At 54.7% G+C, this 25,106-nt stretch overlaps 1 protein-coding gene across 6 annotated transcripts in view; it reads right to left on the bottom strand.

Annotated features, from left to right (window-relative positions):
- The window catches only part of IGSF9B (immunoglobulin superfamily member 9B), a 37,615-nt gene that overhangs the window by 2,400 nt on the left and 10,109 nt on the right, over nt 1-25,106 (bottom strand). For 2 of the 6 annotated variants that reach the window (XM_034069596.1, XM_034069598.1), the window contains exons 5-19: nt 24,093-24,210; nt 22,994-23,135; nt 22,763-22,908; nt 20,391-20,533; nt 19,509-19,649; nt 18,097-18,213; nt 16,653-16,745; nt 16,408-16,558; nt 15,787-15,910; nt 13,094-13,269; nt 12,328-12,554; nt 12,094-12,178; nt 10,529-10,690; nt 9,767-9,812; nt 6,588-8,222 (exon numbers count right to left, since the gene is read on the bottom strand). In XM_034069596.1, the coding sequence (XP_033925487.1) occupies nt 6,588-8,222; nt 9,767-9,812; nt 10,529-10,690; nt 12,094-12,178; nt 12,328-12,554; nt 13,094-13,269; nt 15,787-15,910; nt 16,408-16,558; nt 16,653-16,745; nt 18,097-18,213; nt 19,509-19,649; nt 20,391-20,533; nt 22,763-22,908; nt 22,994-23,135; nt 24,093-24,210 (3,506 nt within the window). Of the gene's footprint in view, nt 1-5,023; nt 5,070-6,587; nt 8,223-9,766; nt 9,813-10,528; nt 10,691-12,093; nt 12,179-12,327; nt 12,555-13,093; nt 13,270-15,786; nt 15,911-16,407; nt 16,559-16,652; nt 16,746-18,096; nt 18,214-19,508; nt 19,650-20,390; nt 20,534-22,762; nt 22,909-22,993; nt 23,136-24,092; nt 24,211-25,106 lie in introns of all 6 variants that reach the window. The other 4 variants (XM_034069601.1, XM_034069597.1, XM_034069600.1 and 1 more) reach the window with 4 other exon arrangements.

Genomic DNA, 25,106 nt, shown 5'->3' on the forward strand with positions numbered 1-25,106 from the left:
GCAGCAGGGAATGGGTAGGCACAGAGCCCCAGCACAAGCTGTGGTACAAGACCACATCCCCCTGTGATGTGTTTGAAGCTTCTCATCTCCATTAGATTTCAGGAGGAGCCTTGCAGGTCCTGAAAACACCCACAGGGTTTCCTCTGCAAGTCTTCCACTGCTGTGGAGCCTAATATGCCAGCAACACTTCATGTCTGAGATCCCAAGAGACTGATGCTTCAGCTGGAGCGGCACAGGCAGAGCTCCCAAGGGTTTTTTCCCCTTGAGGAGCAGGAGGGGTTGGTTTTGAAGCTGGTTTCTGAAGGCACATGTGATTGCAAAGCCTCTCAGATCTTCCAGCCGCGTTGGAGAGCAGTGAGAAAAGCGCAGCGCGAATTGATGCAGCAGCTGGGGCACAGCAGATGCAACAGAAACCCAAACACTGGGTATGAAGAGCTGCTTTTCATGTTTCCCATCAACATCAAGGCATGGAATGCTCCTGGAGAGCCTCTGTTCCAGCTCCCAGCAGAGCAGCACGTCAACAGAAGATGAAGCAACTCGTCAGACAAGCTGCTGGCTGGATCCAAGCGAGAGCTTTCCCTCATAGGAAAGATGACATTTACGAGCCCAAAGAGTTGCAGTTCTTCAACATCATCTTCCCAAGGGCAACCAGATGCTGCAAGTGGCAGCTCCAAGCTCCGTTGGGGCATTACCCACTGAGCTGCATCAACACCAACAGCCACTGGGCTGTACACCACACACATAGGATGGTTCAGAGTAACACCACATTGACCCAGAAGGCCAACAACATGGGACTTCCTGCAGTAATTCCCTCCTGAATAGACAATAAGAGGCTTTTCCCACTTACATCCACCATTCTCTGGTTTGCACTATACATATATGCAGGTACTTGGCTAATGGAGACCTCAATTGCTCCAGCCCCACTCCATCTCCCATGTGTACCACCATTGTGCCCATCAGCATCTCTGCCTTCTACTGCCTGCTCCTATCACCCAGACAACTTTGCTGCTATTAGTAATGCCCAACTTATAAAAGGCTCTTGCTCTTTCCATGCTTTTTCCTTCTAAGAAGATGTTCCTGTGGCACGTTGACAAAATGAGACAGATTTAAGCAAGGGATTAGGAGGAAATTGCCTGAAGCTCATTTCCACTTGTTCTCCATAATTGGGCTTGTATTTATACACACAAACATAAGCAGCTGAACCCATGTGTCACCATAAATAGTCTGACCTCTGGCAAGGAAGAGATACAGAGGAGGACGAGACGATGCTACACACCAGCCAAATTGTATCTGCTCTACCCACCCTTTATTTCTTCCAAGGACTCCAATTCTTTTACATTCATTTGCATTTTAAGCTCAGCCAGAAGTCTGTTCCTGCCCACAGAGTTCATAACTTGGGCAGCTGCCCATGCACCAGAAGTCTCTTGAACACATGATGATGAGGTTCAGGAAGGTGGGTGACATTCTCCACTGCAGAGCCAAAGAAAGGAGCTTCAGGAAGCACACGTGAATTCCAGGTCAAGGCACCATTAACACCCAGAGCAGAAGCTTTCTCAAGTCTTCAAAAGACAACCCTTCTGAATGAGCAAGGGTCTCAACTGCATAGACAGGGAAGTACTGGAGAGACCAGAAAGGTGCTGAGGGAGCTCAGAGACCCCCAGGACAGGAGGAGGTAGATGAGAGAAAAGAGCTATCCAACCCAACACACATCTCAGCTGCTCTTCTTCAAACCTCCTTCCACATATGAGGCAAAGACACAAGGGAAAAGGTCCATGAAAGCATCATTAACCTCTTTCCACCCAAAATGGGGAACCCATTTAAAGGAAGAATCCAGCAGATTCAAGGCACAATACATGTATTTCACCTTGGGGAGGTCCCAATACAAATTCCCTGTCTCCTCCTCTCCTTGAGTCAAGATGTTGACATCCAGGAATAGTTTGGACATGTTAGAGCATCCACTTGGACCAGATGGAGCATCCACTTGGACCAGACAGAGCAACCACCTGGACCAGAGCCCACCACGTTCTTCAACCCTTCATCCTCCTCAGATGAAGAGCTCAATTCAAGGCTCCATCTCACACCCAAAGTCCAGCATGATCCAATAAGATGTCCTGCAAGTTGCAATGCCCCCTCTTGTCCCGAGGCCGATGCCTCCATCCTGGAATGCCGTCATACAACACTTGAGATCCTTCGGCGCAAGAGGCGCTAGAGAAACACAGCGGTGATGGCCCCTTGCCAAGGCACCACAATGAGGGAGGAAGAGGCTGGGAATACACCAGAGAAGGATGTCCCCTTCTCCAGGTCTGCAGACACCACAACTCATCTACACAACGGACTTCACCATGCTGACGGGAGAGGAGAGAGGGCGAGGGAAAAGGGGCTGGACTGGAGAGGAAGAGGGGGGAATAAAGTCACGGGGCAAGGGAAGAGAGGAAGAGAAATGAAAAACGGGAGTGAGAAAATATAGAAGGAACTTAAAAGAGACTGAAAAGAAGGAAATCATAGTAATAATCCAGAAAGAAAAGAGAAATAAAAGAACGCACTCAGACAAGCGGACTCACAACTTCTCCAAGCGGGAGGAGGCATGGAACACATGCAGAGGAGCAGCACATGGACAGTCTTTAAAGGGGAACCTGGTTTCTTTCAAGCGGGGAGCGAGGGGTGACCTCCTCCCGCACACCTGGCACCCACGTCCCTTCGTCACTCAACGCTACGCCATGGCCAAGCTTCCCAAATCCTGGCATCAGCAGCACTGCCCTGGAAAAGGGGGGGCCTGAAGGGATCAGCCAGGGCAGGCTGTGGTGCTGAGGGGCATGGGTGCTTGGTGCTTTGTCTGTGGTTTTTGGGTTTCCCTCTGCACGGAGGCGACAGCCCCGCTTTAGCCCATTAGGAGATGCATCCGGAGAGAAGAGGATGGGAAAACTGCTTGTGCTGACTCGGGAATGGCATTATTTATCCCTGCCCTTCACCCTGGGAAAAGCCACCCGTGCTGCAACCATCACCAAGCCCACAAACCATATAATCACAGACTGGTTTGGAAAGGACCTTAAGATCATCCAGTCCCAACCCCCTGCCACAGGCAGGGACAACTTCCACTAGAGCAGCTTGCTCCAAGCCCCATCCAACCTGGCCTTGAACACTGCCAGGGATGGTGCACCCCCAAGGAATGGCCTCTCCATCTCCTCCCCTCAGCTTTTATTACTGCAGTACAGCAATCCGGCTGGTCTGGTGAGAAATCCCTGTGCTCTGCATGCACTGACAATTTTACGACCCCAAATCATCAAGAAATTACTTGGCTGGGCTCTTTACAGGGTTCCTTGCTTATTAAAGGGAGATTTATCCTTCTGGCTTCCCCTTTTGGGGGAATAATGATTCCTGCAGCTCCAGTCCCCTACAGCATCTTGGAATAAGACACATGGCTGCTCCTCAGGAAGCATCCTGCTGGGAAATGTGACCCTGCTCCTAAAAACCCATCAGCCCACAGCATCTGGAGACAGGAGTCCACCAGGATCTGTGCAAGAGCCCTATCAAACCAGCCTGGATCCACCTCTGCTCTATTAAAGCCATGTTACTTGTGTCCCTAATGCTCCCGGAGCAGGGAAGCAACACAGGGAAAGAAAAGTGAAAGCCACATCCTCACTGAGGGCTTCCTTATTACTCCAGAAGTCTGGATCTAGATCTCACCAAGGCTTGGTCCCAGCTTTGCTCCTCATGGGATACCCTGCTCTGGGATCAGCAAGGGAAAACAGAAGAAGGTGGCCAATCACTCCAGAGCTTTGGAAGCCGCAAGGCACAAACTAGAGAACGGCTCCTCCACAGAGCACACATCCTGTACCTGCTCCCCTCACCATGACCAGATATTCCTTCCTCACCTCTCCTGCTCTGCCCACCCCAGAACAACCCTCCAGGTCAGCTGGAGGAATTCTCCTCTCCTGGAAACATGTCCCCAGTCCCATCTCTCTCTCATGAGGCTCTTTTCCAGCCTGATAAGGGGTGTTAGAAGAGCATCAGCCAAGACCTTGACTCTGTCCATCCAAGGCAGAAAAGCTTTGTAAGACCTGTGCTAAAGAAGCCTGGGCACAGCCAAGCCCTAGAAACTGACCCATCATGTGCAATCCAACCTCTCCTTTCCTAACCAGGCTGGGTGACAGCCAAAGGGGTCAGCATTCCTAATCCTTGTGGTCAGGAATTGCGTGGTCCCGTTTGCCTTTAGCAGTTTTAGTGACATTCTCTGCTTCTAAGGTCTGAAAGCCATCTCCCAATTACTCCATCCCAGTCCCAGGGGTGCCCACAGTCATCAAGGAAACAGGGCCTCTCTCTTGGAAGAGTCTTCCGAGATCTGCTTAGGGCTGTTTAATTACAGCTGGATCAGAAGTCTTCGAGGTTTCCCAATGGGAATGAGGAACCACCTCAATGCCAGCCACACAGTCCATCTTGGGTTCTCCCCTTCTCCGTCACTGAGGGGACTTGGGAAAAACAAAACAGGTCCAGGTACTGCTGGGAACAAAATTCCCCACATCCTGGACTGCAACTGGAGACTACTTTATGGAACCCTATTCCAAGAGCACTGTCTGCTCCAGCTGTGCCTTCTACCTGGTTTCAGAAGGTGGCCCTGAACTCCTCTTGGTTTGGATCATCCGGACAACCCCACCTCAGCACACACCTCCCTAACACTACACAACCAACACCAGGGTCGAGGGTGCCATCCTCCAGGAAAGGAATGGTGGCCATGGGAAGACAACAGCTTGGCTCATCCCAAACTCCGTTGTGAAGACATTGCTGCCACCACCGGGTTCTCCAGCCCAAAGGCAGGGGAGCAGCAGCGCGCTGCTGGGAAGGGAAACCCAAAAGCCACAGAGACTGTGTGTCCAGAGGTGTTTCCTAGTGTTTTCGGATTCCTTATTCCCCTTTAAAGGAAGAGATGGTATTGGAAAAGCCCCTTCCGTGTCCCCCTTCTCATGCCCCGCTCCCAGCCACCCTCCACAGCGCCCACACCATCCTTTCGGACATGGATCACCCTTACCTATTGAGCTGAGGAGAAGCTTGTCTCGACAACACTGCCCAGATAGCTGAGATTAATCAAAAACAAAGCAGTTATCAACACCCGCAAGGAGCCGAGCTCCGCAACACATCAGCACGTCAACAACTCCAAAGGAAAAAAGGAGGGAAAGAAACCAAACGGAAAACCACAAACGAAACGAGGCTGGAGAATAAAGGGGGAAAGAAACAGAAGAAGAAAGGAAACAAAGAAGAAACCAAAACAATACTCAACGAAGCGAATGGATACACTGCGTAAAAGCACGGACAACAGTGCTGGCTCTAACACGGATCTGTCCTGGAGCTGGCTCTCCTTAGGGCGGCCCTGGCTTGGAGACATGGACCTATAGATGCTTAACTGCATCACTCCGGAGCTGTGCTTCCCAAAAGGCACACAGAAGTCATTTCAGCCTCGTTCAGCTCCTCTCCCTCCCCATCCTCTCCCCCGAGCCCTCCATCCTTCCCCCTGCGCAGTGCCAGAGGGGTTTTCTAAGGCCATAACGCTTCCAGGTACCAGAGGGAGGGAGTGAAATGTGGGAAGTGGTGAAACGCTGCCTCCCCCCTCCCCAAAACACATTCCTCTTCTCCGTACGCCTCCGACCGCGCCGGCTCCGTGGGGCTGGGTGCCCCGGCCCCCCAAGTCCTCTCTGCCACAAGAGGAAGGGGGTTCAAACCCCGGCAGACAACAAGCCAAAATGAAGCGAGACGAAAGGATGGGACGAAAGCACGGCTACGGGGTCTGAGGAGCTGGGAAAGACGGAGGGAAAGAGGAGGAATACAGAGAGAAAAGGAGAAAGAGAGAGACGCTTTTTGCCTGGAGCAACCCTGGTACCTGGAAAACCAGCCGCTACTGTCTAGTGCAGCCACATCCCTCTCTTAGGGCAGGATCTGAGCGTGCCGGCAGCCTCCCGATCTCCGCTGGGGTTACTTTACTGTTTCTATGTCCTCCTCTCCTGACATGCTGCTGCTGTGGCTAAAAGTCCTCGAGCTCTCCCTGCCCGCGTCCTGGGGCTGCAGCATCCCTTTTGCAGGTGGGGCGGTGACCGTGTCATGCATTAAAGCTCTCTAGGCTCCGCGGGGAGGAAGAGGAAGAGGAAGGAAGACAGAGGCGCGGCGGCGGCGGCCCTAACGTTCGAAGAAAGCCAAGAGCCAGCAGCTAGAAGAGGAAACAACCGCCAGTGACACCAGGACACTTACCTACATGAGCCGGGAGCCAGGTCATTGCGTGCCTGGTAGACAGCCCATAGTCCTCATGGCGCTCCCACATTCCGAAGGGAGCAGCCAGGGAGGAGGCAAGCGTTCCGACTGGGAAGGTCGCCTAAACCCCAGCTCTCTTGGGCAGTGGCCATGCAACCCCTTGGTGCCACCAAGCTTCTTCCTAGCAAAGCCCGCGAGATGCCATCTCCAAAAGGGATGCTGCAGCACGCCCAAGAGAGTCCCTACGAGTCGGGATGGTGATGGCGGGGAGGGAATCGGAGGGAATGGGTGAGGCAGGGTCAGGGAAGCAGGGAAGGGGCTGGGGGGAGGCACCACGGGGCTCACACACTTACCCCGTGGCAGCTACCGTGGTGGATGTCGGCTCCGGTTGGAGGATCTCCTCGTCGGCCCTCCTTGGAGAAGGGATGTCTCCGAAAACATCCATGGTATCCACGGGCAAGGAGGAGCCTTGGGAAGCGGAGTAGCCGGCGGTGGCCAGGGAGGTGAAGGCGGTGGTGGGTCGGAAGCTGGGGCTGTCGCCCCGGCTGCTGGGAGCCGGGGATCCCGTTGATGATGGTGTGGACTTGCGGGAGAAGCTCACGGCCGTGGGGGGCTGCAGGGTGATCTCCGACACCTCAGCCTGCTGGATGAGACCCGGCCGGGGCCGGGCACGGGCGGTCAGCTCCGGGGAGCTGTTCCTGGAGCTGAGGGGGCTTTGGGTCAGAGGAGAAAGCCTCGAAGGTTGTAGCACCACCTGATGTAAACTGGGCTCGGCCCTCCTGACCTGCCGAGGGCTTGGCCGAGGTCGGGGTTGGGGCTCGTACCACCTGGTATCCAGGCTGAATGTGCTTGTGCCGCTGGGAACGCCGGGCTCGGACGGTTCGTGGTAAGGCAACACGGGTATGCCCATACCTTGGCTGGTATGTCTTAGCTGCCCTTGACATCCCATGGGTTGCATAGGTTTGTCCTGCCACTTGGTGGTGGTGGTGGGCACAGAAGGCTGTCCCCTGCCGGGTGACTTGCCGGTCCAGCTCTTTGGTGCCTCCAAGGGCAAGATGCCCGGGTAGGATGCGGGGACCACCTGAAGGGAGGAAGGGGGTGGCCCCCGAGGAAGGCAACCGGTGGGCTGGGTGCCCTCGCCCCCCTCGCAGGGCTGGAGCTGGGGGGGGAACGGCGCAGGGGCCAGCTCCAGGCTGCCAAAGGGGAACTCAGCCCTGCCCCACGACTCAGGGGACCGGCCCCCCGTAGGTGTCTGGGCCAGGGGCAGCGTGCTGTTGGAGGCGTTCTCGCCGTTCTCCTCGGGGATGGTGGGGTGTCCGAAGGGCCCCTCGGGGGGCAGCGGTGGGGAGGACATGACCGAGCTCAATGGGCTGACTTCTGGCATGTAGAAGGGTGGTGGGTCCACCTCCCCGGGGCTGCTGCTGCTGAGGTAACCGTAAAACTGGTGGTGGAAAGCCCGTGGGGCTGGTGGGCGAGCCTGGCCGGTGGGCTGCAGGGCGCCGGGCCCCTCCAGCGCCCGGTGGAACCGGGGGCTGTATGCTGGTGGCTGAAGGTAGGACTCCTGGCTGGAGGACAGAGGGGTGAGCTGGGTTTTCAGGGCGCTGACGGAGGTGGGGACGACGGGGTCGTCGTTCTCCTCGTCCGACTGCCTGAACTCGGGGTACATGTCCGTCTCCTCCACGAAGGGGAAGCCCTCGATGCGCCGCGTCTTCAAGGAGGGCTCCATCTCCGATGGGTCCATGACGAAGCGGCCGTCCGGCCCGCGGCTGATGAGCTCGATGGGGGTGGTGGCCTCGGCTTCGGCCTCCGCCTTGGAGACGCTGTACTTCTTGCTGCTGATGGCTCGCTTGGTCTTCTTGTAAAGGGAAAGCTCCTTCTCCTTGGTGGGGCTCAGCATCCGCTTGGCCTGCGGGCCCTGGTCGTCAGAGGACTCCGAAGGGGGACGGAGCGTGCGGATGCTCTCGGGACTCACCTTGCCGGAAGACAACCTGGACCACAAGGGAGAAAAACCAAGAGGGGACTGTCACCCGGAGGGGAAAGGAGGTCTCCTCGCGCAGAAGAACCACCAGCTGGATCCAGAGAACAAAGTGCTACCAGCTCTCCAAAGAGGAACCGCTCGGAGAAACCAGGATGGCAAAGTCTTGCCTGGCCAGAGGACCAGCAGCAATGCCCATCATTGCTCATCATCCTGCTCTGCTGGAAGAGAGCTCAGTACCCTCACCAATGCAACCAGCTCCACCAACACCTTGCAACCAGCTCCACCAACACCCTGCAACCAGCTCCACCAACACCCTGCAACCAGCTCCACCAACACCTTGCAACCAGCTCCACCAAAACCCTGCAACCAGCTCCACCAACACCCTGCAACCAGCTCCACCAACACCTTGCAACCAGCTCCACCAACACCCTGCAACCAGCTCCACCAACACCCTGCAACCAGCTCCACCAACACCCTGCAACCAGCTCCACCAACACCTTGCAACCAGCTCCACCAACACCCTGTAACCAGCTCCACCAACACCCTGTAACCAGCTCCATAGCCCCAGCAGGTCAAAAGACAGATCCAGAGCTCACTTCCAACTCCTCCAAAGGTTTCCTATGTCCACCTGAGCTATCAACACAGAGAGAGCCCCTGAGAGGGACATCAGGCAAACGTTCCCCTCCTGCAGAACTCAGTATCTCACTTGCAGATGTTAATGGATCATTTCAGACCAACCTTCTACTCCACTCTCAACACTCCAACTTAAGGCTGAGAGCCTCAAAGGCAGAGAGCATCAGAATAGTTCACTCATCCCTATCCAGAAAGCCTCGGACAAACAGGATTGAAAGGCAAAAGGCAGCAGATCCAACAAAGCCAGCCCAGGCATGGTTATTCCAGTGCAGTGGATGAACCAAAATAAAGCCAGATTAAGATCCACCAGCACTGGGACATTTTACAGCGATCCAGGAGCCAAAGCATGAGGTGTCCACATCTGACTCCCATGAAGATGCTCCTGCTGATTAGCAGCTACACATGCTTTTGATGGCTCTGAAAGGAGCTATGGCTGCTGCAAGCACCACAATCCACCACCTTGGGGCACATGTGGGAAGAGGCTTCAGCAGGGCACTCCTGATGGGAAAAGAAAGGATGCAGGTGGAAGATTCCCTGAATTTCCCAAGTAAAACCAAAATCAACAGAGAATCACCCAAAACCTACAGCGGGCTTGCACGAAGGACTCCTATGCAGCAGGATAACCCTTCTCCTAAGGAGCCCCTTCAAGCTGGGTGTGAAATTGAGTTCCATCAGTCTACTCCAGCTTTGGTCAGTGTTCACAGATCCAACGGGGTCATCACTTAGCTGCATTTGTCCCTCTTTTCCGCTCCAAAGCCCATTTGGCTCCCGTTGTATTCCCACAAGTTCAGTGAACACCCAAAACCACTTGTCAGGAGCAAACAAGGTGAGACATTTTCCATTTGAGCTTTGCAATAACTTGTAGGGAGGAGGCACCTTGAAGACCCACAGCCTGGTGCCGCATCTGAGACAGATACTTACGGGGACTCCAAACTCTTCCTGCAGTGGGTTATCGAGAGAGGAGGGTCTGGAAGACAATAAAAAGGGGAAAGAAGAGAGAACGCTGAGGAGGCGCAACACGGCAGAGACAACACAAACTCAACATCAAGACAACAAAAGACACTCAACAAGAGACCAAGGTTTCAGTGCTCCAGTGCTTTAATGGTTGCTGACAACACACAGCTCCCGTCACAGGGTCCTGCCCCATCCTGCTGCCGCATCTTAGCTCATAGCATCATATGGGTTGGAAGGGACCTTCCAAGGTCATCTAATCTTCCAGGACAAAGGAGCTGCTGCCCTTCCTGGCTCTCCAGCCACCATTTTCCCTATGAGCCACTCCTGTATGGTGGCTGCGGCCCCAGCTTTTGGGAAGCAGAGCAGCAGGGTCTCTATTGCAGGGGTCTTCTCTAGTGTAATGTGGGGCACTGGAGCTGGGCAGAAAGGAGATAAAGAGCCCAGCTCCATGGGACCTCGAGGAGGAGAGGGGCTCAACACCCCAACCCTAAAGCCCATCTCTAGGAGTTATCACCAGGCTAGTTCCTGTGTCTCCTCTTCACCCACCCTGCCTCTCCCGCTCCCGACCACGGGCTCTTTCAGGCACAGACGAGGGATGAAGTCAGGGCTTCACCTGAGGACGCGCACGCACGGAAGAAGAGACAGACAGGGAAGACGGTTACCACCACAACACAACATAGGAGGAGGAGGAGGAGGAGGGAGGAAGCACATGAGACGGGATGGGCTCACCTTTCTTGCGCTTGAGCTTGCGTTTGCGTTGCTTGTTGACGAAGCAGGCGGCGAGTGTGCTGAAGAGGATGGCAGCAGCCAGGAAGCAGATGGTGGCAACGATGCCAGCCAGCACCGGGCGGGCTAGACCTTCATCCGTCAGGTCAGGCTGAGGGAATACGTCTGGGGGGAAACCACGACAACTGGGTGTCATGCACAATCACTGCTGTCTTCTCCAGGGACCCATCACAGCAACTGTGAAGGTGACTGGTACTAGGGATGATAATCCCAGACTGGTTCAGGTTGGAAGGGACCTTAAAGCTCACCCAATCCTAATCCCCTGCCATGGGCAGGGACACCTTCTACTAGAGCAGCTTGCTCTAAGCCCTGTCCAACCCATGAGGTGTCACCAGAGCAGAGTAGAGGGGCAGGATCACCTCCTTGGCCATTAGCCCCCCCTAGGTTGAGCATCCAGTGCTGCTGCAGGACACTGACAAGGGATTTGGTGACCCTGCACCATATAAATGCATGAAGATGCTGCGAGGGCTGGAGCAGCTCTGCTCTGGAGCCAGGCTGAGAGAGCTGGACTGGGGCAGCCTGGACAAGAGAAGGCTCCTGAAGGGGAGACCTGAGAGCAGCTCCAGTGCCTAAAGGGGCTGCAGGAAACCTGGAGAGGGGTTTGGGACAAGGGGTGTATGGACAGGCCAAGGGGAATGGCTTTAACCTGCCAGAGAGGAGATGGGGATGAGCTCTTAGGCACAGGCTCCTCCCTGTGAGGGTGCTGAGGTGCTGGCACAGGGTGCCCACAGGAGCAAAAAGCCATTTTGCCTTAGCTGACAGACACCCAAGGAAGAGGCCACAAGCCCCAGTGCTCCTGCAATGTGCTCCCGCCTGGAGCAACTGCTTCCAGCCAGGAAGAGCACACACACATTCTGCAGGCACTGGAAACCCTATGGGAAAGCTTCTGCGAGAGAAGCAGGAGCAGAGAAGCAGGCAGGCTGCAGCAGGCAGGTTCTCACTGTGCCAGCACCACTTGGGGGCAGAGGAAGACCGCAGCAGAGCTGTGCTGCTGCTCGGCTTCTCCATCAGAGCCATAAACCCAGGGTTCTCTGCATCCCCATCTCCCCCTTGCCTTTCCCATCGCCACCGCCTTCCCCTGGCCCCTTGCTCCAGAAGCATCATCTGAGCTGGACTGGGATGCAGGTCCATGCAGAAGCTGCAGCATGCTGCAGTCTCCAGCTCCAAGGCTTTTCTATCCCTTGGATCTCTGCACTGCAGTGCTACATTTCCCTCTCTGCACCTTCCATTCCCATTTCCAGGCTGCACTGTGCCCGGTCTTTGTCCTCCAAGCACCCTGCAGAGCTGCCACACTGCAACACAATGCTCTTGGGGAAGGACTAACCCACTCCAGTGCTGCTCCATCTGCATCCAAACACGGATGGGGCCAGCAACATTCCCAGGACACTGACCATAACCATGCAGTCAGCCCACAGCAAAAGCACACAACCACCCTTCAGCGTCAGGAGCAAGTTCTGCTACCTGTAGAAGCAGAGATGCTTGTGGTAGAAGAAGAAACCACCCCTTACCTGTACTGGAGACACCAGCAACGTTGCTGGGTTCACTGATGAGATCCTGCATGACCGCCAGGACACGGAACTCGTACCAGGTATCCTGAAACACCAAGAACATCCATCAGATCCCTCACTGCAGCCTCCAACCTGGCCCAGCTCCTTGAAGACCCTGAGCCACCCCTAAAGCATCCCCAGAGCTGCAGCACACAGCACAACACCATACATATGGGGTGGGCAGCCCCAGCTTACCTGGGACAAGTCCTTGGCAAAGAACTCGTTCTCGGTGCCCAGGATACCATCATCCAAGATCTCCCACCTCTCCGCGACGCGGAATTCCATGATGTAGCGGTCGATGGGGAAGCTGTGGTTAGCAGGAGGAAGCCATGACAAGAGGACGCCTTGCTGTGTGCGGTTGGCTGTTAGGCACCTCGGTGGGGTAACCAACACCAGAGGCTCTGGAGTTGTTACAGGGAATGCTGGGGACAGAGCAGATGGGACAGGGACACCGTTGAGATGGGGCGAGATGAAGGATGCTCTCCCATCAGGGCAGACAGAGCACTGTGGCAGCAGCAGTTCCCAGCTTGCTGGAGTTTCAGGCCTATCTGAGGCATCTCATCTCAGTGTGTTTCCAAAAAGCAGGACTAACAATGCAGTGGATCCAAGAGAAAGGCCTTAGAAAACCTTCTGCTTCCTCCCATCACTGCCTGAGACAGCTCCAAAGCAGGTACCAGCACGTGAGAGCTCCAGCTGAGCTGCACACAAGTGATTTGGGGCTCCATTAATCCCTCCTGATCTCAGCTGAACTTAAGAGAGATCTGAAAGGTGACTGGTGCAGCACAGCTCTCCAGCACTGCTTGTTAGGATAAGCTTTAAGGAGCCCCATGCATCCCATAAAGCCCAAAAGCATCATTTAGGACCCTCTATGAACCCTCAAACTACTGCTGCTGATCACCATCAGACAGAACATCCCCATAGCCCTCCTGAATCCCTCCCTTTGTGCCCATGGAGGACCTACCTAGAGTGTTCACAGTGACCACCTCACTGAAGGAGCTGGTACCCAGCTTGTTTTGAGCCAAGACACTGAACTGATACGCAGTCTCCGGTTCCAAAGTATCCACCAGTAGCCAACTGGAACCAGCTGGCACAGGGAGAGAGAGCCAGTCGTGGGGGCCAAACTGGGCTCTCTTCATCCTGCCGAGAGAGAAGGGAGCATCCTCAGGGAAAGGGGTCTTTGACAGGGAGGACCAAAAGGCAGCATTAACTTCTGGAGTGAATATGGAGCTTTCCTGAGCAATGGTTTGGTTTGAGAGCAGTGATGTGTATGGACATGGGGCAGCCACTCAAGAGCTGGCTTGGCAATAACCAGGGTCAGCATCCCGCTGTGCCACACCAGCTCCTATGGACACTGCCACCAGCCTCCCCCCTGCCCTGCACCCCCCTGAGCAGGGTCAGCACCAACAGCCCTGCCCTGAGGTTGTCTCCATCAGATTCCCATAGGCGAAAGTAGAAGCTGGAACATTTGTCCTAAGGTGAGTGCTGCGAAGGGATGGAGCTGGGCCCTGTTCCCATTTATACCTGAGTTTTCCCTCAGCTCTATCCCTGTCCATGCAACCCCACAAGAGACATGCAACTAAATCACCACCATTGCCACATCTACACAATTAGGGGGCTGCCAGCACAGCCCAGGGCATCACTTGGGCTTTAGCAGCACAGCACTTGTGGGGCACACAGGACACAGCCCTTCTGCTGGGGTCTAACTCACAGAGCCACAAAGAGCTCCCAGAGCCATCCCAGTACAACCCAGCATAGACAAGTGTGCAGCCATCTCCACAAGCCACCACCCTGCTGGGAAGCACTGTGTCCCAGAGGAGCATCACTGTGCTGCAGGTACTGGTGCTTATGTTATAGGGATGCTGTAGTGAGTCCCAGCCCTTGGCTGCAGGTTTTGGTGGTGTTCAATAGAGGATTTGGGAAGGATTGCTGCAGATGGCCTATTCTGAATAGATCTGGAACCACCAGTTTACAGCCAGGTAAATCCCCAGAGTGGGAAGTAAAAGATGGAGCAAGGACAAGTGATGCTGCTGTCAAGGGAGCAAAAGGTGAGGCAGGAGAAGCAGCAGCAAGCTATGGAAACAAGGAAGTCAGTGAAGAGCCATGCACCTGCAGTGTGCTCCACCAAACCCAGTGGGAAAGCCTCTGTCCCACTGGTGCTCCAGCTGGGAATACACCTCCCAGGATCCCCACTGCCACCACAGTGGAACAGCCAGTACCTGGAGCGGGTTTCCATGTGGCATTTAACTCCATCACATCCCTTCTGTGGGGGACACACAACAGCACAGAGCTGAGTTGGGGTGAGAGGAGGGTAAATGCAGCACTAACCCCCCAGGGATGTGAGACCATCCTTGCTGAGGGATGCTGGGGGTGCAGGAGGGATGCTGGGATGCCCCTGGCTACCTCTGGGGAGCAGGGTTTGCATTTCCAGCATCGATAACCATGGAAGAGGGATGAAGCATCAGCTCCAGTGAGGATGAAGCTGTGTTTTGCTTGAGCATCCCATAGCCACAGCAGGGAGGAAAGCACAGGGATGGCCAAGCTCTCCACATGGCACTAGATGACCCAGCACCATCCCAGATCCCTGCTCACAAGGAGCAGCACAGCACCCAGTGCTCGTACACTTGCAATCAGGGCAAGACAGGCCTCTGGCTTCCTATTCCCACACCACCCTGTAAATTCCCTATGGAAAGCTTGGTGTAAGCACCCTTCCTGCTGCTGGCTGCTCTCCCCAGGGGTCTGGAAGAGCCTGGATGAGGCAGGAAACCAGCAGCAGGTTGCAGAGCAGGAATAGCAGCAGCTGTCACATCTCTCCAGAGCAGAGAGGTTTAACTGCTCCTTCCCAAGGGCATTTTCATCACAGCAAGGTCTGCACTGCTCTGCCTGCTCCATTCCTTCCTCTCCCCACCTCCCGACAGACTGGGGGAGCAGAGCAGTAATCGCTGCAGGTGACATCTGCCCTATCTCCACTCTCAGCAGCCTCCATCAGGGCAAATTAAGGGAAGGAAGGAAAGAGCAAGAAGGAAGGCTGAAGAACACCAGCCCAAGCCTGGGAAGGGAAGGCATCATCCCCCCCCCTGTTTCCAAGGACATGCAGGACAAGAGCAAGTGCAGAGCCCCAGCCTCACGGCAGCTACATTGCTCCCTCCCCTGTCGCAGGGGGTGCACCCACTGGCTTTGGGTACCAGGTAGCACAGGAGTGATGGGAGCACAGCTCAGCCCCAGCCCTTGCAGTGGTTCGTTGTGAAGTGAGCTGGGATTTAATCACCTCCAGGGAGCCAGAGAGCAAGGAGAGATCATTTCTGCTTAGTCACAGCTCTTCCAGGACGCGCTCTCTAAAGGCTGCATTTCCCATCCTCTCCCTGCCTGTTAAGCTCCATAAACAGTTTATCTTGAAATGAGATGCCAGGGGCAAAGTTACGTGAATGCAAAGCATCTCCCTTTGTACCATCATCAGCAGAACGAAACCTGCTGTGCCGCACGGATCCCACCACCACCACCCAACCTCTCCCAATGGGAACGCAGCCCTAATGACACCCATGGGTGCAGAGCCACCCTCACCACCCTCCTCCAACCACCCCCACCCCGGGCTGCTGGAAGCTCTGGTCAGCTGGAAAGGAAAAGAAGCAGAGAGCAAAGCATGCCAGGATGACTCACAGAGGGCCGTACCAAACTGAGAATGTCTGCTCGTATCCACCGTCGTAGCCGGGCTCCCAGGAGACGTTGGCTGAGGTCATGGCCACCACCACATGCACGCTGGTTGGGGCATGAGGGCTTGTGCCTGCAAGGGACAAAGGGATGGGGTCAATGGGAGCAAAACCAGAGAAGCTGTGGTCACACCAGGTATGGAAGTGCTCAAAGCCAGGTTGGATGGGGCTCGGAGCAATGTGGGCTAGTGGAAGGTGTCCCTGCCTATGGAACTCAATGAGCTTCAGGGTCCCAAACCAAACCATTCCATGACTCTTTGCCAGCTGGCAAAGGCAAGAAGGCTGGAAGCCCTCATGATTCCACAAGGAATGATTCCCATGAACCATTTCAGCTCCCAGCCATGATTCCACAAGGACTCCTTCCCATGAACCATTTCAGCTCCCAGCCATGATGACACAAGCACTCCTCTTGCCCCAACCGAAGGCCACCCAGAATTCCTACTCCAAACAGCAACAGGACAAAACAGGAGCAGAAAAAGGCAGCTCCATCCATAAACAGCAGGGAAAAGCCACGTTCCTGTCCACGGTGAGCATCCCACCTCCTTCACTGGAGGTGCCACCACTTACGTACCTACAACAGTGAGGTGGGTGCTGGCAGTAATGCTTGCGACGATGTTGGTGGCGACGCATTCCCACTCGCCGTGGTCATCCTTGCCGAGGGAGCGGATCTGCAGGGTGCCACCGGGCAGTGTGTTGTGCTTGCTCCTGCTGGGCTTCCCTACCTTGGGCAAGGAGCCGGGCAAAGAGAGAGAGAGAGAGGACTCAGCAGCGGGTTGGGGGGCACGGCGAGGCGGCAGCGGGGTCACACTAAGCTACCTGCGTGGCCCAGGGGACACCGCCGGCCACCGGCAAGGGAGCTGGTCTCTCCGGTCGTGGCAGGGCAGCCGGTTCCCCCGCTTGCGAGAGGACCTGACGGGGCAACGCGAGAGGAAGGTGTGAGGGAGGTTGGTGCTCGGCACTCGGCACGAGTGGAGAGCCCCTGGTACCCACACGGACACTGCTGCCGAGGAAGGGGCACAGCAGCAAACACCGTTCCGGGCTGTCCCCATGTGCCCAACCTGCCCCTGAACCAGCAGCAGGAGCCTTCGTGTCTGATGTGCGGGCAGAGAGGGCCCCATGGGGACACAGGAGGATGGAGAATGGATCCTGTAACAGCTCATTTCTAGGCTTGTAAACCCAAATGATGTGAATCCCACATTGAGTCTTCTTCAGTTGTTCTTCACGCAGAGGGGTCTGCTGATCCACACCAGGACACACAGGAGGAGCACAAAGCACATGGGATTGCCAGTGCCAAGCCCAAGTCTTCAGGAGTTCTTCAAGAGACTGGTGGGCTGATGGGGAGCTTGCTTCTGGCCCTGGGAAACTGAGCCCAAGCCAGCCCCAACTGCACTTGGAGGGGATAAGGACAAAGTCATGACAGTAGGAGGATGGCCAGAAGGCACTAGAATGGGTGAAAAGAGACCTGAATAAGAATGGTGAGGGGCAGGGAAGAGAAAAATAAGATGGAGAAAAAGACTAACGGGCCAGCAAGTTTTAGATAGGTCCATGTGCAGGCAATGGTCCTCCTCATGCGGGTCAAAGGAACTCAAAGAGATCCAGCATCTCACACCATAAGGACTGAAGATTCTGCTGCCCTCTGGACAACACAAGGAGCTCTGAGAAGGGGACGTGAAGCTTGGCAAGAAGATTCTGACAGGGGGACAAAGAGCACACGGGGTCCCTGCACGGTGGCTTTGATGGGAGCAGCAGGGTTGGGAAGCAAAGGGAAGGCTCAGGAGGACACTGCTCTCCAGCTGTGCAACCACAGCCTGCATGGCACAGAAAGGGACACCCTGGAATCATTATGTTGAGTCCAGCATCATCAAAACAGCTTCTTCTCAAGGTCTTCAAAGCCACAGGGCTGCTGACAAGGGTCCTCTGGTAGCACAAGAGATGGGAGATGTCCCACCATGGGAGATCCACATGGGAATGGTGGCCATGTCCTGCCAGTGACCACCTGATCAGCAGCCAGAGGAGGAAGAGGAGGGAGACAGGGGCAGGGCTCAGTGTGGCGGATGCTTTTCCCGTGCTGGTTTCATGGGATTCATGGCCACAAACTGGGCTTCCCCCACCCACCTGCGGGACAGGACGGCAGTGGCTCAGCCCAAAGCGAAGCAGCTGTACCTGCAGTTTGTTCTTACCGGGACAGAGTGTGGCTTCTCTGTCTGCAATAGTCACCAAAAGCCAAAGGCACTGCAGATTTGTCTGGCAGGCCGGGTACCTTTCTCCAGGCGATGATGGGAAAGGGGTCTCCGGCAGCAGCACAAGGAATCAACAGCTCCCTCCCTGCCTCCTGTCTGTACTCCCAGCCTGGTAGCACCGTGAAATAGGGGGGGTCCTGCAGCCAAGGGAAAAGGCATCCATCAACCTGTGTCAGCTCCCACCAAGGAGCATCAACCCATTGATGACTCCCACCAAGGAGCATCAACCCATTGACAACTCCCACCAAGGAGCATCAACCCATTGATGACTCCAGCTAAGGAGCATCAACCCATTGATGACTCCCACCAAGGAGCATCAACCCATTGACGACTCCAACTAAGGAGCATCAACCCATTGACAACTCCCACCAAGGAGCATCAACCCACTGCCAACTCCCCCGTGTGCAAGCAGGTGCCCACCACCAAAACAAACCCTTTTCCATAAGGTGGACAAGGTTGAAGCATTGCAAGGAAAGCCACAGCAGAGTGTTTCCTCTGAAGAGCAATCTCACTAAGGCATCTTGTTTAGGTTTTAAGGAGGTCAACAGGGGGGAAAAACCCACTCACATCACATCAGATACCATCAACAGCCATTTCAGCGGATGTGTGTTTGCGATACACAAAGCGTTATCAGATGAATCTCAACAAGACACCATAAATCACTGCTGCTCACAAGCACAGACTTGGTGATCAGGGAAGGAAGAGGCATCAAATCCCACCCCAGCCACAGTGGGAACTGCACTGGGAGCCCAGCACACCTCAGGCTCTGCATGCAGCAAAAGCACATGGAGCATCTCTAGAGCTCAAATCATCCCTTTAATAAACTCCCCCATGAACCCAAGCCCAGGACAGCAGGGCCCAAGTGTTTTGTTGCAGAAAGGCCATCCTAGGGATGCATTTCCTGGTCCAGCACTACCAAAGCCTCACACTCATCATACACTGGATGTGGTGCAACCTGTGCCACTGCTCCAGTGGGATATTATCTAGCTATACCTGCCTGGTGTTCCAGGATGCTCATGAGGCTCCACATCCACCTTTCTCAGCACAGGTAAGAGCTACAAGGCTTAAAGCAAAGCTTTTTGCTGCAGTGAGTAATGGATCAGTTTTGGGGGCACAAAGCCCTTCTTGAGCTCTATTCACAGAGAAACACTCAGAGAAGCAAAGTAAATCCTCAATCCCTGCACTGAATTAACAACCAAATAAGCACCATGGATTAGAAACCCCACCTCATCCATCCCTGCAGTGCTGTGCTGAACAGGAAGGCAGAATGAGTCACATGCACATTGCAATTCCACATTAAGAAAGCCTGGCTACAGCAGCAGATATCTCCACAAAGCACACACAGATTCACTGCAGCACAACCCCGAGAGCATCACTTGGCAGGAGACACAATCCATGGCTGCAGAGCAAGGATCTGAGCTGGGAAAGTTACCTTCAGTACCAGTCGGGCAGGGGGAGACTGGCCCATCGTACCCAGGGCGTTATAAGGCACACAGGTGTAAGTGCCGAGAGCATCTTCAGTTGCCTCCTCGATCCGGATCGACCCGTCTTCCAGCAGGTTCCAGCCGGAATACTGCAGCAGTGAGAAGGAGGGAGCTGGTTTATCCCACACCCACCACTGCTGCTTATTCTCACTCCAGCCAACTCCCCCCAGCTATGCCCCAGGAGATGCCTGATTCCATTCCCAACACACAAGTAGCCCAAAAGATTGAACATCCCAATCCATCAACCCCTAACATAAAACTCATCCTGGTGGCACCAAGGAGACAACTTCACCCAAGGGGCTGAGGGCACCAAGGAGCAGGAACCCACAGGTTTAAATGCAATTAAAACTTTGGATCATTAATATTTAAGGAAATTTAAGATCCTGAGCGTTTCCTTTAAATATTTAATGGCTCATATCCTTGCTCAGCCGATCAAACTGCGATTATAGGATGGAAGAGACCTATTAAAAGAGTCTTTTAACCATCCATTCCTATTGGAGAAACCAAAACAGAGCCATCAAGATGTGACTTGGGAGGGCAGCAGGCACAGGGTCTGGGAGATGCAGACATCACGTCTACGCAAGCACCCGAATTCACTCTGCCCACAGCTGATAAGGAACAGCAGCATCATCCCACCCATGGGATGGATTAATGCACTTGGCAGGGTAAAGGTTGGACTTGATGATCTTAAAGGTCTTTTCCAGCCCTGCTGATCCTATGGGGTTTCTTCTCTCCCGATGGACACAGGGTGATGCTCTCTGGCCTATGCACAGGACACGGGGTCTGAACCCCTCTGTGTCCCCACATGTCCCTCCAAGGGGCTTCCTTACCTTCTCGATCCGCAGGGGACGTCCGTCTTTGTTCCACTTGACCAGCGTGACCGGGGGCTCTGCCTCCACCGGGCAGCGGATGTATCCATGTATCCCAATGGGGATGTAGATGACAGGGGGCATGTTCACCACACGGGCAGGATCTGTGAGCAGAAGCGCCGTGTCAGTGTGGGGAAAGAGCCCATCTCTCCTCCACCACCCGGCTTCAAACGATCTCCATCACTTTGATAAGGAATTCCAAGCCCAGGCTCCCGGAGGCTGTTATCTCCAGGCTTCCTAGGCACAAATCCACTGGAATACCCGGTGTTTCTGAGGGGCTTTACTCATGCCCAGGGTGTTCCTACCTGGGGCTCATTAAACGATGCATTTAAGCAGCAGCATTAAATCCATCTGCTGGCACATCCACACTGAGTCATGCCCTGCTCAGCATGCTCCATCACACCCAGCAGCAGTGAAAACTACCCCAGCTCCAGCAACAGGGATGGGAGAAGGGATCCATGACTGGGCTACAGCGAGTCCTTTACCTCCTGTCTGTTTGTACTCGCGGCTCATCGAGCCTGGGTCACGTTGAGCATCAGCCACCTCCTGCCTTCCCAACAGGATGCAAGAAGCTTAAAATATGCACCTTAACCCCCCCCACGCTGCATCACCCACACAGTCTCGCGATGCTCCAGTCTAGATGTGTCATTACCAGTGCTTCTAAGAGCTTTTTAATTAAGTGTGAGTGGGTTGGAGCGAATTGAGGCTTTCTTTAATAAGAAGCTTGATAAAAAAAAAGAAAAAAGGAGAAAAAAGAAGTTACTTTTAATAAGAAGAGTATTTCCACAACCTTGTCTAGACACCGGCAGCGTGAGGTTAGGGGGGAAATCCTGACACTGCTTACACTGCCATAAGGGATGAATGCGTTTTTGGGCTGCAGCATCCCTGTGCTGCGGATACAGAAACGTAAAGCTGGGGCTAAGGGTGAGGTGGCTGGGAGGAAGGGATGGAAGATGTGCTTCCTTGGGGTAAAAACTACCTAGTTTGGGAGCGCTGCTCCTTCCCTGCCTGCCAAAACATGGAACCCCAAGCTGGTGCCCCCGGCTATGGCACCGTAACCCAGATTTGCCAAGTGCTGCATATGGAACGGGCTTTACCCCCCCCCTTCTGCATCACTCCACCTCTTAGGAAATGTAATCAAGGGCTCTGGCAGCATGGGAGAGGGTAATGGGATCGAGCCTTTCACTACTAGGTCACTGGCTCAGTAACGTCCCCATCCGAGGGCTGCTTCAGGGGGGTGGGAATTCTCCCTCCTGAGGGGTCATCCTGGCTCTAGATGAGGTTTGCTGTGGGGCAAAGGGGTTTGCAGCACAAGCAGCCCCCCTTGCAGGGCTGTCTGCAGGGCAGGATGTCCAAAGGCTCTTTTTTCCTGCCATTAGAGCTATTTTTAACAGCCTTCAGCCCTGATGAGTCCTGGATTAGCACCAGGGCAGATTTAATGGCCTGAGGCCACAGGCTCTGCCAGCCAGGCTTATCCAAGCACCTCTGCCTGGTCACCCCTTCCATCCCCATAGGGAGACCACTGGACCTACCAGCCCTTCTCATAGCAGCTCCCCATCAGTGTGGGGCTTCCCACTAACCAGCATTATTGAGTTAAAACACTTCAAATCAGGGGCCAGCTTTGCTCAAGCCTATCTATCATTATAAAATAAACCTCTTACAGCAGAGTAATATTGCCATTGAGAGTAGCAGCAATTGAGGCCATTACTGTCAAATGCCACAGGACATCGGTAGCACACTACCCATTACTGCCTGGGGAGCCCAGAGAACAAGTGTGGGAAGCAACATTCCTGCTCCAGCCCCTTCTCCTCTGCTTGTTTAGATCGGTTACAGCCTGAAGAATACAACATGCAAAGCAGAAACCTCCTCCATAGGAACATGCCCCCATAATAAGGGGAACGCAAGCAGGCAACTGAGTCTGAGCCCTGAGCTGATGTTTCCTTGCCCAGCACCATGCAGATGAGGACAGCGTGGTGGGGAGATGCCCACCTAAATCAAAACCCACTTGTATCAAAGGTGGAAGCTACCCAGGATGCTCAGGCTCTTTGCTTTCCTCTTGCCCACACCCTACAAGCACATGTGGGATGCAATCTGGGATGCCCAGGAGCTGGGGCTGCCCCATCCCTGGTAGGGTTGGACACAGGGGCTTGGAGCATCCTGCTCCAGTGGAAGGTGTCCCTGTCCATGGCAGGGGTTGGAACTGGATGAGCTTTAAGGTCCCTCCCAACACAAACCATTCCATGATAGGATTCAAGGATAACAGAGCCTCTTGGACTGCCTCAGAGCCTGGTATTACCAATCCCAGCACCATCCCTTAGGATACCCACACTCACACTGCACCGTCAGGTAGGCAGAGGCCGATGGCGAGCGGCCCAGGCTGTTACTGGGGATACAGGTGTATTTTCCAGCATCCTCTGGCTTGACACGGAAAATGATGAGCGTCCCATCGATCAGGATCCGCACCCTCAGCTTCAGGTCACTGCGAGAGAAGAGAGGAGGATCATGGAGACACAATGACCCGGGAGCAGGAAAAGGATAAGGATACGCATCCAGCTCCAACTCACTTCTTGAAGTAGACGTTCTCCTCCTCCCAGTACCACAGGTAGGTGAGGTTCCCAGGATACGCCTCGGCTTGGCAGGTGAAGAGAGCATCCTGGGAGATGTTGACCGTGATGTTCTCCGGAGGGGAAACAATAAATGGAGGTCCTGGAAGCAGGGAGAGAAAGTGTTACCCCCATCAGCACATGGCCCTGCAGAGGCTGCGCAGGCTCAGCTCCATCCCAGCATCATTGGTTTGGAGCTGCTCTGGGATCATGGAGCACAGGGGTTCATCTCCAGGCCTCGTTATTCCCAGTGTTTTCCCCCTAATGCTGCAGAGGGATTCTTCATCAGGACAATGCAGTGATAGGACAAGGGGAAATTCAGGTTGGATATAAGGAAGAAGCTCTTCCCTGTGAGGGTGCTGAGGCGCTGGCACAGGGTGCCCAGAGCAGCTGTGGCTGCCCCATCCCTGGCAGTGTTGGACACAGGGGCTTGGAGCAGCTGCTCCAGTGGAAGGTGTCCCTGCCCTGGCAGGGGTTGGAATGAGATGATCCCAAGGTCCTTTCCAACCCAAACCAATCTGGGATGCTATACTCTCTACAGCACACGGCTCTGCTCCTCCCAGGCCAGATGAGCTCATGCTTCCCTTTATGCTGAGCACTTCCACATCACCCACGGGAAAAACCAGAGGGATGCAGAGCTCCGCACCAGGGCTGGAGCAGAGCAGAGGACACCCCCTGCTCCTCTCTCTGCTGGCTGCTGGTGACCTCATTAAAGATTTATTTAATCAAAGAGGGAGCAGGAGGCCCTGCCATGCATCACCGCTGTCTGACGAGGTGCTTTGTGACAGCCTCAAGCTTTTCCCTGCTTCCCAAACAAAAGGGGCCCGGCACGGCCGCTGCGTGCCCCAGTTAAGCAGATTCCTCCATCCTATAAACGGGATACGGAGCTGGCAGGATGCTGAAGCAGATCCCTCCATCCTACAGCTTGCAGGATGCTGAGCCCATGAGGCTCGCGGGTCACTTCAGGACAGCGCCGCAGTCCTGCAGTCCATGGAGTTTTCCCTATGGAATAAACCAGTGGCTGAAGAAGAGCTGGAGGGTCCATGCTGGAAGATCTCACCTTGAACGAGCAGGCGCGTTGTGTGCACAGCTTCCCCCTGGATGCTGTATGCCCGGCAGGTATAGGCACCCCGGTCCTCCCGGCTCACAGAGAGCACCGTAAGGCTCCCGTCGCTCACCTGGGAATGACAAGGGAAAACCCTGGAGCAGAGGGAAGGAGCCCTGGGAGAAGGATGCATCCTATAGCCGCAGCTCAGCATCCTCCCTCCCTGCAGCACTGCGCTACCAACGCTTTAAGGGCTGGATGAGAAACGGGTTTCCCCGGCTCGGCAAGGCCTTGGATATTAATAAACCAACACAGATTCCTGCAGGATGCCAAGGGGAAGGGAAATAAATAAATAAATGAATAAATAAACCATCACAACGCATTCATCTCCTGCAGGAGGGACTGGCAGGAGGCAGGCTCCAAATCGCTCCTGCCCCCGGCATCATCAGCCCTTCACAAAGATCCATCCCTGCTCCCAAGTGATCCACCCCTGGTGTGGGATACAAGGGGGAGAACCTGCCTCGGCCACCATCCTTCCTATGGGGCCACCCTGAAGCCAAATTCCTCCCTGGGGACACAGCAGAGGAAGGATGGGTGAGGGATTGACACCCTCAAGGCACCAGCACCCCCAAGCACAGGGAGCCCTGCTCTCAGCCAGGCTTCCCCCCGCCCCATCCTGCCTCCTCCTTCTATTTCAATTAGTAACAAATGATTCCTAATTACTCTCATTAGTGCCTGTGCTGATTCCAATGCCTGATTTACCAATTACAGCTCAGGGGGGGAATCTCTGCTTGGGAACCTCCGGGATGCAAACAGGGTCCTGGAGGGAGGCAAGGATATCCTCCCTCCCCAAACCTCCCCCTGCATCCCATCCCTGCCTGAAGACACAGCATTCCCAGGCTACAGCCCTACTGGAGTCCCCAAGGAGCAGTTTGAATATGGGAATAGGGATGTCCTAAAGCCTGAGGGGGTCTCTAGCCTGCACCAAAGGGATGTAGCATGAGAGGATGGGGTGGGAAGAGACATGGG

Source organism: Melopsittacus undulatus, chromosome 15 (genome assembly GCF_012275295.1).
Source record: "Melopsittacus undulatus isolate bMelUnd1 chromosome 15, bMelUnd1.mat.Z, whole genome shotgun sequence".
NCBI lineage: Eukaryota > Metazoa > Chordata > Aves > Psittaciformes > Psittaculidae > Melopsittacus > Melopsittacus undulatus.